At 41.0% G+C, this 13,173-nt stretch overlaps 1 protein-coding gene across 2 annotated transcripts in view; it reads left to right on the forward strand.

The window, feature by feature from the left end:
* The window catches only part of LOC143298562 (biogenesis of lysosome-related organelles complex 1 subunit 1-like), an 8,019-nt gene extending 737 nt beyond the window's left edge, over positions 1-7,282 (forward strand). Inside the window, exons 2-5 of one of the 2 annotated variants that reach the window (XM_076611452.1) lie at positions 3,979-4,051; positions 4,739-4,871; positions 5,379-5,466; positions 6,183-7,282. In XM_076611452.1, the coding sequence (XP_076467567.1) occupies positions 3,979-4,051; positions 4,739-4,871; positions 5,379-5,466; positions 6,183-6,190 (302 nt within the window). In that variant the 3' untranslated portion in view covers positions 6,191-7,282. Of the gene's footprint in view, positions 1-3,978; positions 4,052-4,738; positions 4,872-5,378; positions 5,502-6,182 lie in introns of those variants that run through there. The other variant, XM_076611444.1, reaches the window with a different exon arrangement.
* The last annotated feature ends 5,891 nt before the right edge of the window (positions 7,283-13,173 follow it).

Raw genomic sequence — 13,173 nt, forward strand, 5'->3', positions numbered from 1 at the left:
GCGAGTAATTAATCCCGTTCTCACCCAACCCAATCAAAAAATCAAATGGAAGGTGAAAGAAAACCCAGTGGACAAATTTACAAATTACAGTTGTACAAAGACTTACTTTCTTAAATATACACTCACTAAAAGGTAGAAGATTAAGAGATTTGATCGAAACTTTTAAGATATTAAATAACATAATGATGTAAATGCAAGACATATCTTCAGAATGTCGGATTATGATAGTACAAGGAACTCAGTAAAGAAAATTTGTTTAGAACACTGCAACACCAACCTTAGAAAAAATTCATTGGCTAACTGAATTGCACAAGTATGGAATGCACTACCAACCGAAGTTAAACTTGCACAAAATACTAACACATTCAAAAATCTCCTTGACACCAACACCATCTTAAAAGAAAAATTTTTGGATTATAAAGAATGAAAACAAAGCTGTTTGCAGAAGTGTACTTGCGTACTCCACCCAGCAACAACAAACAAAAGAAGGAAATTAATAAATAAAATAAAAGGAAAGAAGTGAAGATGAAGATTTGATAGGGTCATAAAAAAAAGGCCAAGAGGTCTAGGCAGATGACTATCCAGTTCCTATACTACTAGCACTACCACTAGTACAAAATTTCTTCTCTCTCTTTTTTTTCTTTTTCTTTTTTCATTGTGATGTTTAAAGACAAAATTGTAAGGGTAAATCAAGCACAATGCATGGGACCTCTTACCTCATGGCACTAGTAGGTTGTCGTATACATACATACATAGATGTTTGTATGTGTGTTTGGATTGTTGGTGAATGTGTGTAAGTTTTGCTACAGAATGCCTAATGTGTTAGTGTGGTTTAAGTAATAATGTGTGTGTGCATGTATACATGTATCCCTGTGTGTGAGCAAGTATGCTATGTGATGCTTTTTGTGTCTGTCAAACACATGTAACATGTATACATGTATCTTTGTTTGTCAATGTGAGTGTGGCTCTGTGTGTAAGAGTGTGTGTGTGTGTGTGTGTGTGTGTTGACACTGTATATATGTGTGTGTTTGACACAATGTTTGTGAATACAAGTGTATGTAGAGGGATGGGACTGGGAACATGTACACATGAATGTGTTGGTGAACATATGGGCTGTGTATCTACAATAGTACAAATTTATGCATTTGAGTGTTTGTCACTTTGTGTGTGGGTGCATGTGTTTGTGTGCATGAGGATTGTGGGAGCTAGGGGTGAGTGCAGCTGCACAAATGTATGCAACTTAGTTACATTGTGTATTATATATTATGTATTGCCTTCAGTGGGGTTTACCTAGTGTGTGTGTGTGTGTGTGTGTGTGTGTGCGTGCATGTAAGTCTGCTAACTGATGCTTTATTACTTAAAAATCATGTGTCTGTGACTTGTGACATGGACATAATGTATATTGTATACCATTGTGAGAGATTATGATTTATGTGCAAGTGTGGAGGGTGGTGACCTGGATATGTATACATGTGTGATGGTGGACAGTTAGGTATTGGCATCTGTGAAACTACAAGTTTATGCATGTGCTTAATGTGTTTGTTTATGTGTGTGCCTGTGGGTGTGCGCAAGTTCGCTAAAGATTGCCCATTTTTATTTTTATATTTGATTAACCTTCTGTGTATCATTTATGTTTATTATACTGAGTTTAGCGTATTCTCATAATTATAAATTATAATGTTTGGTTTATTCATTTTGTTTCATTTCATTTTAATGTTTTATGTGTTCAGATTTTTTTTTTCTGTGGCATTAGCCTTAGGTTACGTGTGAAGGCCAGACCAGTGCATTGGGTCTACGTGTAGGTCAGGCATATCTGCCCCCACTGCTCGCCCTCCAACCCCACACACACATACACTTGTAACCCCTCCACTTTTTTTCTTTTTTTTTTTTCTTTTTTTTTCTAAAGCATATGTACTGTAGCATATAATATACGTGGATCAGTCTGCGTGCTTATTCGCCTCAAAAAAAAAAAAAAAAAAAAAAGTGTGACTTTCTGAAATTGTACAGCTGTATAAATAAATAAATAAATAACAAGTGACAGGGTGGGATTCACAGGATGCAAAGTAGAGCTGTACAAACGAATCTCACTAGCCACCAACTTCATCTCAGAATCAGTTCATTTCTTTCCTGGTATGTTGCAGTCAGTAAACACCCAATGGTTCTCCACCAGCATTTGGTTCAAGGGAAGTAATTAATCTGAATTTGCTCAGTTGTGTGAAGAGTGAGTAGTTATCTACCCTGCATTGTTTTTCACAACTCGAAGGTTTATTCATTTTTGACAGCAGAGTTTAGGTTAGGTTTGGTTCAGGATATCATGGGTCAGTTAAACAGTTCACCACAAAATCAATGAGCTGGGGTTTTTTTTTTAGTCAATAGGTCAGGAAAAACAACCCCTTATTCCTGCCTCTGGCGCCCCATCAAGCAATCCCACACCCAAAATTTGTAATTGAATTTGTGCTTTGTGCATCACAGTGGTGTGTGAAATGGTTGTACACACACACACACACACACACACACACACACATTATAGATAGAGGGAGAGAATGTGTATATAAGGGTACATAGAGACATATGTGTTAATGTTTGCTGTGTCATAATGAACTTGGAAAATACAACACAGTCATTACTTAACTTATTGTGCAATTCAGAAACACTGACATATGCTGACTCACATTATGGTCCAATTAACACAAAGGAAAATGCAGTATAAAAAAATTAAAATTAAAATTAAAAAAGCAGTATGGCTGAAAGATGTCAAATCTGCAGCGTGTGAGTGTCGCATGCATTAGTCAAATACCATTGTTTTAGGAAATCACTTTCCTCTGCTTTGTGGAAATCTGCATAACCAAGTTGCAAAATGTCTCTAAAATTTCATAAAGTACCATGCCAGCATAGTATGTGGACCTGTCTAATTCTAATTCTAAAGATTATGTTTCCAATGTCAGTACATGTAAGTTGGGTTATGGAAACATAGACACATCCCGAAAACGAAGTATGGCTGTATAAATGACAAAATAAAAACAGTCATGCACATAAAAGTGCAGTTTTGCGTATCTTGATCAGATCTTGATTTTACTCAAATGTGCCACACTCTTGCATAACATCAACGAAGCAAACAAGTATTGAAGTAACTTGCCCACGACCGTAGAAGAAATCTTTTGATTCAGACTCTCATTTACAGAATGGAAGAGATTGCAATTGTTCTGAACACTCATTTGATCTTTCTCAACATTAGGCAGCTCCTTTTGGCAGCATGCTCCATGATGTGGATGATGATTTCAGTTTCATTTTCTCAAACCCAGACCCTCACAGACATTGTATTGGCAGATAAGCATCTTAACCAGTCTGCCATCTTGTCCTCTGATGACGATTGCGGCAGAATGTTCTATAAATATGTATTGAAACCATTCTCAGTCGAGGAGACTGGCAGAAATGTAAAAAGCTAAACTTGCACTGTTATCCGCCACAGCGTACAAGCGTGTGACGATGCCTTTGTGTAAGCATACCTCATCTCCTTTCCCAGCTAGTACCAAGTTTTGATTTTTTTTTTTTTTCACAGTGTTCATTGTCTTCATACATGGAACTGCAGAACAAAACAGTAGCCATTAATATTATATTCATATTTTTAGTTAGAAGCTGCAATGGTGAGTGTGTTGCAGGAGAATAAGAGAAAACTACAAAAGCCTTTTTAGCATGACCAGTTTTACGCACATAAAAATGAGTCAAGTGACTGACTGGCTGCCACATGGATGGGTCATTTCAAAATTGTATGCTTCAGTAACTGATGATCAACACAAAACCTAGACCCGGTGATTGTGTGTTTTTTGTTTGCAGATGATATGGTACCATTCTGTATTTTACCAGTCTTATTTTGGGTATAATTATAATTTCAGTAATGTTCATAATGAGAAGTGATTTTACAAACATATGAGACAGTGAACAGTTGTCATAATTATTGTTGATATTCTGTGTTTGCAGAGAAGAGGAAAAGAGATGCAGTCGTAGCAGCAACAGCTCTCTCTCATGTTTTAGTGGACCACTTGAATTCTGGGTATATTTGTTGTATTATTTCATTATCTTTTATCATTTTGACATAAGTTCACACCATTCACCTTGAATGTAAATACAAGTGATAGAATAACTGATGTGCACTAGTATTGACCTTTTTTCTGGATAAATCAGATGTAAGGATTTTTTTTTTAAACATATTTCTGTATGTATGTTGTACTTTCTTTCTAAAATTCAACAAATTTATCTAAACAAACTTATTCTGCAGAACAATAGCTTAATAAGATGATGCTGAGTGAGACTGATTTATGATCGTAATATATATATATATATATGATAAGATTTCTAATTCTTGAAATGCTTAGTAATTTGATGAATGCAACAAACTTTTTTAATATCCATTCAATCGTTAGGGTTTGGACAGTGTCACAATGCAGTCATTGGCACACACATACATTTATGCTCATTCACCAAAATGAACAAATGAAGCTTGTTAATCATGTGTTTCTCTTGAAACATCACTCCCATCCTGATCTTTAAAAAAAAAAATAAACAAAAATTTTTAATTAGTGTAATACCATTTTGTAAAGCAGTAACTTTTTTAGTCCAGCTGGATACATTATTCAGGATTTGAGGAAAAACTTATCAAGTAATAAACAGAAGATTTTTTTTGTCTTAAATTAAGACAGGAACGGTTGTACTTTCAGTTTGATGTATTCGTTTTGCACAGGGTGGCCCAAGCATACGTGAATCAGAAGAAACTGGACACAGAGACCCGCATTCTGCACACCAATGCAGCCCAGTTTTCTAAACAGACATTGCAGTGGCTCAAATTGGTTGAGGATTTCAACACAGCTCTGAAGGTTTGTTTCTCTGCACACTGGGAAAGTTGCATAGACAGATACATGGGAGTGATTCTGAGGAAAATATAGTTCTTTTAAAAAATGTTTCCATTCCCTCCCTACACTATTCTTCTAAATTTTTGTTTATGTAAGATGCAGATGGTTGAGCCATTTTGATTTTATGACACTTTTCAGTGGTAGAGTCATTTTGTCAGTTTTCATTGATTGTGTTTTTTGTGTTGTTGTTTTTTTATGTACTTTTCATACCCAAATGTTTGCATTTATTTCCTCCCAGGTTGTCTTCTGAGCTTTTTGTTGTTGTTTTTTTTTATAGAAATTATCAAATGTTAATTAACTGGTAACCACAGCAGCAGAATAGTGATGGGATTAACTAATCATCACTAAGCAAATACGGCCATAGTTGCTTTCGTTTTCTCCGCATAGGCGGATAGTAGTTTGCACAGGAGTCTGCACTAGTTGGGTCATGGTTAAGTATGTGTTATTAAATATTTAATTCCTATTTTTCAGGAAATAGGAGATGTAGAGAACTGGGCCAAAAGCATTGAAACAGACATGCGGACAATTTCATCAGCCTTGGAGTATGCTTACAGAAAAAGTAAGAGCTGCGGATCATGACTTCTTGACAGAAGTTCCCTCCCTTTCTGCCATCATGTTTCATTTTCTGTTTTTATGTATGCACATGTGGGTATGCTTATTTACAGCTGTAAAGTTATGAAACTGAAAGAATTCTAGAAGGGGAATTCTTTTTCTTATATGTGTATGTGTGCTGAAAACCGTATCAGGCATATATAGACATTCAGTTTAGATTTAATGTTATTTTGTTTAGAATGCATTTATTTGTACCAGAAAAAGCAGTTGTTTCATATCATGTGTAGTCTTTGAAAATAACTCTACATCAAGCTGTTCACTATCACATGGGTTTTTTTTTTTCCCCTTTTCTCCATGTGTGTGCTTGTTCAAATACATACACTGAAAGTCTCAACACATTTTTCATCAGTTTTATGGAGCTAGTGACATTTGTTATCTGAGTTTATAGAAGATTCACTGATCGATGTGGCTGTGAATTTATGTGAATAAACTTGCCATCTTGGCTACCTCGTTGGAAATCGTACTCAATGAAGGTTTTTTTAATTAAACAGCTTTCTGTTGTTTTTTTAATAATAGTTTCTTTCAAAGCCTGTTTGATCTTAAGGTCTGTTTTTGCCATGTCTCATATTCCCATCTGTCAGTCATGTGTCACTGAATTATTTACAGTATTTTAAATAAAAGTTTTATTTATTTATTTATTTATGTGTTTTTTTTATTTTTCAGATGAATAACTACTTGGTGCCTGTGGAATAAAGACTGATGTATTACTTTGCCATATGTCATCATTATGGTTCTGTGCAATTTGTAGATATTTATGATTATGACATGTAATAAAATTTTATGTGTGCAGTTTGTTGATTGAAATGTTTATGTAGTTGTTTTTTGTTGCTGTTGTTTTTAAAGGACACAAGGTCAATGTTGTAAATAGTTTAAAAAGGGTTACTAACATTGAAAAATCCTATTTGTAAGTCAGGCTGTTTTATGAACAGCCCTCTCTGTGTGTTTTCAGTAGATTTTGTAACCAAGTAGATGTGGTGGTAAAATCAAACTCATGGTGTTAGATACTCAACTGCAAATGAGTAGCTTTAAGAATTATTTTTAAGGGAAAACAACTGATCATACAAATGAAAACAGAAATAATTCGGGAATATGGATCACAAAATACAAATATGCCAGTATGGTCACATTTGTATTTGGACAAGAGCTCCACTACAAGACAAGGCACACAATTAAGCCATTGCTGCTTTCAGTCACTCATCAGCTTGCAATCATACAGATGAATAAGAGGCATACAGAATTCTTCCAGAGGCACACAACATCATGCAAGTTTCTGTGTTTTGTTTCTCTCTTGCATGCAGGCTGATGAGAAGTGCTTAACAATGACAGTGGCATGGTTACGTGTTAAAAAAAAAAAATAAATTAAATGGAGTATGGCTGCCTACATGGCAGGGTAAAAACAGGCATGCACATAGAAGCCCACTTGTGTACATATGAGTGAACATGGGAGTTGCAGCCCACAAACAAAGAAGAAAAAGAAAGCAGTTACTGTGTGTCAGTTTGTTCATGGAAGTCTGTTTGCCTCCTTTTGATTTTTGTTCATGTTACACTAGAGCTGATTAAGTAATTTCTGTGATATTGGTAGTAGTTGGCTTGAATACTTGCACAGCTGTAAAGTAATTTACAGTGAATTCCATTCATGTTTTATGTATAGTATGCAGAAAGTAATATATGTGGATTTGCATGTGTGGGTGTGGGTGTTAAAGTGACAATGCTGTATGTTGGCATCTGTTTTGCATTCTGACTAAATAAAGAATTGAGCAATGTCTCCAAGGGTTGGGTGATCATAGGGGCACACTGCCCTAGAAATGTCTCAAATATTGTTCCAGTAGTTGTTTTTACTTAGTTTCATCTAATTTATCCCACTTTGCACACTATGGCTCTATATGTCTGAACTGTCTTTCGAGTCAGGCAAACCAAGGTGTTGGGAAAAAGAGTGAGCACAACAAACAAGAATGAGTGTTGCTCATTGGTATTATTTATCTTCCTTATGCATCAAAGGAGTCTTTTTCAGGTCTGGGGGGATGCTGTGATTTGGTTCTCTAAAATTTGCTCTGGGAATTCTCTCGAGCTTCAGAAACTGAGGTTTATGGCAAAGGTACTGGTAACATTTCTGTCCACTAAAAGCTTGTTATCATCTTCATGTTATCACCTTCATGTTGTCATCTTCAGATTTTTATGGATACTGTTTCACTGTAGGTAAGCTTCTTATCATCTTCAGGTTTTATCAGTATTGTTTCAGTCAGAAATCGCTGGATGTAAAGGATAGTGTCCATAGTTCAGTCAACAGGACTCTTTATAAAGACTGAATTTTATCAGTAAAATAAGAGGCATATCAATTCTGGAACTTTTTTGTGTAAGTCTGATGTATATTCTCATTTTTTTCTCCTTTCCCATCTCATATTTTATACTTGGTCCACAGCCAGAATGCTTATTAATTACAAATACTTAACTGTGACTCAGCTAGTGCAGACTCCGGCAGGGGTCTGACATTCCTGTCCTGTGCAAACTACTATCCGCCTATGTGGAGAAAACGAAAGTAACTACAGTCAGTAACCTTCCAGAAGTAGGTAACCTCCCCTTTGTCCTGCTGGCTAGCGCCCTCTTTTTCCAGCAGCCATTATGACTCCTGTTCCTGTGCTCTTCATACGGTTAAGTTTTTTCATATTTTCTGTCTGTCTGTCGATTCTCTGGCGTTCTTGTTTTTTGTCAAATTTTGTCTTCAACCAGGTCACATAATTATATGGTTCGATTGGGAGATCGGGCTAAAATTAAGGCGCGATCGTAATCGATTCGCAGACACTCTGGGCCCTCTATTTCTGGCCCTCTCAACAACACCAACACACCACCTCCTCCACTTCCTTCGCTCCCTCTGGTCGACTCCATACCTCCACCACCTCCTGCGACTTCTAGGGGTACATTACCCCATACTCAGGTCAGTGGTGCCATTGATGCGATCCACGTTTCTCAGCCCTGCCAGTCGGCAGAACGCCCGAGTCAATCTCTTCTATCACTTTTCCCATGCCAACAATGGAATGTGTCATAATCCCTTTGGGAAAACAACACCATACACTGGCTTTGGATCCGCACGCTAGACTGGGCCCTATGTGTGATGCATCCGTGGCGGCGGCCATGACATCGGCTCACGTGCCCCCCACGCGGCATGCCTCTTCCGTCTCGGATTCTATGGTGACCGAGGCGCTTAGGGATGCCCTCCCCAGGTGTAGGGAGGAAGGTGGACCACTAAGGGACACGCTCGCCCATGCACGTGCACCCTCTCCTTGTCCCAAGCGTCTGATCCAAGGGAGACAACTCCTGCTTTGGCACCCTTGCCGGTGATCGCCGCAGTTACTTCCCTTTACCAGCACGGCCCCTCGCCAACAGTGCGGGTGTGTGCACGGTCCCTTCAAACTTTGCGGTGATGACCCCATCTGCCACACCGCCGGTTGCTGCCGTTTCCCATCCACTAATGGCGTCTCAGCAAGCTGCTCAACCAAACAACCAGCAACCCATTGTTAACTTGCTGCAGCAGTTAGGCACTGGTGCCACACCTAGCGCCTGCTCCGCCCCTTGCCCACAGAGCAGATGCGTGCACGGCCCATTGAACTTAGAAAGTGCTGTTTTTTTCTGCCCCACTGCATAACTCCACTGTTACCCAGACTAATATCGGCAATTCCACATCAGAGTGCCTCTTGATAACTCGATCCTGCCACTCGGCAGTGCTCAGGCCGATCTTGTTTATCCCTTTATCCGTCAACACACAACAGTTGAACATCGGTCCTCTCACAGGAACTATTCATGAGATTGGACCTCCGTTCACCTACAAGGGGATGCACATCCCACGGCAAGCCAATAGACTTGCCACCCCCTCATCCACGACGCCCATAACACTCGCTTACGGCACCATCATGCCACATGTCCCAACCTTCTCGCGTCCAATGGCAACCGATTCGGGTAGGGATGCCCACAGCACTAAGGTACATTATAATTATTCCCCTTGCGGCCGTATTCACCTGTATCGGTTACAGTGGCATCGAACCACGGACTCACACGCAGCATGACACTCCTCCCTCCTCTACAGCGAGGAAACGTCACACCAGGGGATGTGCTCTAAAGATACCATCCTTTTCGCCGATTATCGGAGCCAAGGGAGGCAACTCCGCATTTATAACCGACACGGCACGTCACTCCTGCCCCCCGTGCTGTCCACCAACGATGTTTCTTCGGTTTCTCATTGGGTCCTGATGCCCATTCATGGACTTAACACAACTTTGCACAGCAACTGCACCTTTCTTGCTGTTTCTCAGGCTATTGGCCACTGAACTTTTGGGTTCTTCATCCCCCCCACACTTACACACAGCCCTCTGCAGGCAACCAATCCTGTTACCATTCTCTTCTTGTTATACACAATAACAGGAAATAAATCACAATATTTTCCCTTCTATTCTTTTTGATTTATTATCTTGCTACATTTATACACATTTCTGTTTACACTTTTAGATGTATACTTATCCCTCGGTATACACGTGTGTGCGCTTACAGGATAGGTTCATACGACTTTCATATAAACATGTACAATTACATTTCTGTCTCTATTCATTGACATCTATTCATTGAGATTCCCTACACAGCAATATAGGCACACTTGCATTTGCGTCCTGTTCACAAAGCCCAGAACTCTCTGCGTCTACGTACTGGCACTTAGTCATATGTGTATGTACATCTCATATATAGGTGCATACACAGATTCCTTTCCATTACTGATTATGCACACTTACCCATTTACTTGGGTATATCTGTACACGCTACACGTATGCTTATACAGCCGCTTATTTCTTGTGACTCGATCTCTTGTCATTGGCATATTCCTGACATCATCACTTGAGTTGATAGAAGTTTATGATCCCTTTGCACATATATGTATTCATTTTCATAAATTCATCCCTACCTTGCTTTCGGAGGACGACTGCACTCACAGACAAAACTGCCTCATTCACGCCTGAATGTATGCTCCTTCACATTTTAGTAGTGGCTGGTCCTTAGGGACCCACACACACTCCCTTCCCACCCTCAGGGCTAAGAATGCCCTCTCTTGGTGCAAGGAGGACAAGGCAACCCAACTCATTTGCCTACAACAATCACCCAGAGGGCTGGAGAAAATGCCCTAACTTGGCACAAGGAGGGATGAGGCATCCCTACTTCCCCCCCTTGCCTACAACAACCCTTGGTTTGCACCACTGTGGTTGTGACAACAGTTCCACACGGGCCCTACATCCTAGCCAGCCCTCCCATGAAGGGGTGTCTATCTTTGCCTTCCAAGTTTTAGCTGACCCAAAAACTGCCCACTGGGCAGGAGACAATCACCCTAAGCCCATCTCTTCCACTCCTCTCTAGTAGCACAAGGCCTGGGTAATAATTGTTTTCCTCTACTCTTGGGAGAAAGGCATATTGACGAGGACGGATGCATCTCACAAAGCACAACGAACCGCCCATTAGCCACAGGGGCGTACCTTTCAGCCCACCCATACCAGCACGGCAGATGCCGCATTCAAGCACATCAGTTCGCCCCATCACTTTGCTTGAACAGAGATCCAGCATTGACATCTCAAACAATTGGCGTTCAGAAGCACTTTCTGCACTTGGGCTTCCCTGCCCGATCCTTTCAGCCTCAACACACAACCACTGCTGTGGTTACAGATGGGCATTCCTTCTCAAGCACTGTTTTTCCAATGAGACACTTCCAGGGGTTCCTAGCCTAGGCAGGCTATCCCATCATGAAGCCCCAGCCTTCAGTCAAGGGCCTGTCAGAGGATGACTTTTTTGTCACTTTGGAAGCAAGCACCATGTCTTTCGGACACACGCTTGCACCACAAGACCCCATCAACTCCTTCCGGTTTCCTTACATATCAACATAACCTGCATGGTGGACACCTTTATCCCTCAAGCACACAGCAGCTGTTTCCTGATTTACCCATGCCGATTGGTGTCCTCCTAGGACCAATATATGATAATCAGTCGTGTACGACAGTCACCATCAGAACAGCAGAGGAGGCAACTGCTGTCCCAGCTATTCGGGGTGGAATTCGATTATACAATTTATAGTAGAGAGTGTTTTGCCCAAGTTGCATCCCCAGTCCCTCAATCAAGAGGGCCTTAGGACTCATCATTGGGACGATCCCAAAGGCTAGTTAGGCCCAAGGCTACAGCACTAAGTCCCAGTGCAGTTTGACTTCTAGTCTGAGAGACATAGTCCTTCATGAAGACTAAGCTGCAAATGATTTCCCTTTGCAATTAAGAAACCACTGATAATACAGCTCTCACTTTGCTGTTGGCCATACTGAAAACGTATGTCAGATCAGTGATTTGATGTAAATGGCCAGTACAACACATCTTGAGCCACTTACCTCCCTGCCCCCGCCCCGCTCCATCCCAGACTTAGTGCGCACCACACACAGCCAGAGGCCTGTCATGGATCCGGCCCCCTTTCTCACTAAAGAACCTTCAGCAAAAATTTTCCCCATGGAAACCCTCTTCCATTAGGAATTCCACCACAGAATGAGACTCAGTGACCTGTGGGCACATGAAGTGCACTTCCACAGCCTGATCCAACCCAGCCATTGACTGCCGACAACTTTCTGCAGGTTGCTCCAACATGCCACACTCAGGTAGAGAAGCCACCAAGCCTTCCGTATGCCCCTTCATGATGGAACCTACCTGGGCAATTACACAGCCCTGTCCCAGAGACACCAGGGATCTCAAGTCTTTTGTTGCCAAATGTCTGCCATTCTATGCATAGGCAACATACCAGTGCTGTCATTTTTTGGCAACGACAAAAAAGTGGCGGGGGGAGCACCCATCGCCTGTCAGCTCGCATGGAGGAGCTCTACAGATCTGGCTGTCACGCCTAAGGCAAGCCCAAAATGATGGCCTACCTCTTGTCTCGTGCCACAGTTTCCTTCAAACACATATATCACTTCCACTATCGGCCCACAACCAATGGGGAATCATCAGATCAAACCACATGTGCACCTCCTTGCATTGACGCTCAACCGCGCTCAAATGAGACAACCCTGTAAGGGTACGTGTTTCCTTCCCTTCCTTTGATTCGAAGGGCTCTCAGTAAAGTGTGGATTCAACACACCGACCCGATTTTCTTTGCGCTACATTTATCAGCACAGCTGTGGTCCACAGACCTCTCCCACAATACAGCTGCGGACCTCTGTCTTCTTTGCCCGCACCAATACACTTAGGTGACACAGTACACTCTACTTACATCGAATTCTACTGAGAGACGTTGCATGCCTGCAGGATGATGGCTCAAGAGGCATCGCTTCTGTGCACAACAGGCCATCGCAGCACACAGACAGTAGAACAGGCGAGCCCTCCACCTTGTCATGCTATTCTGCGCTAGTTGTGTCACAGTTAAGTATGTGTAATTAAAAGGAAATTTTCTATCTAAAATTACGTTTAAATAACATACTTACCGTGCCCCAAATTTAAGACCCTCCCGTCCTCCCCGCTTCCTGTTCTCCCTGCTCGCTGCGCTGGTGATGGCAGATTGCCGTCAAAAGAGGGTGCTAGCCAGCGGGACAAAGGGGAGGTTACCTACTTCCGGGAGGTTATTGGCCATTGTTACTTTCGTTTTCTCCGCATAGGC

This window comes from Babylonia areolata, chromosome 2 (assembly GCF_041734735.1).
Source record: "Babylonia areolata isolate BAREFJ2019XMU chromosome 2, ASM4173473v1, whole genome shotgun sequence".
In the NCBI taxonomy this organism is placed as follows: Eukaryota; Metazoa; Mollusca; class Gastropoda; order Neogastropoda; family Buccinidae; genus Babylonia; species Babylonia areolata.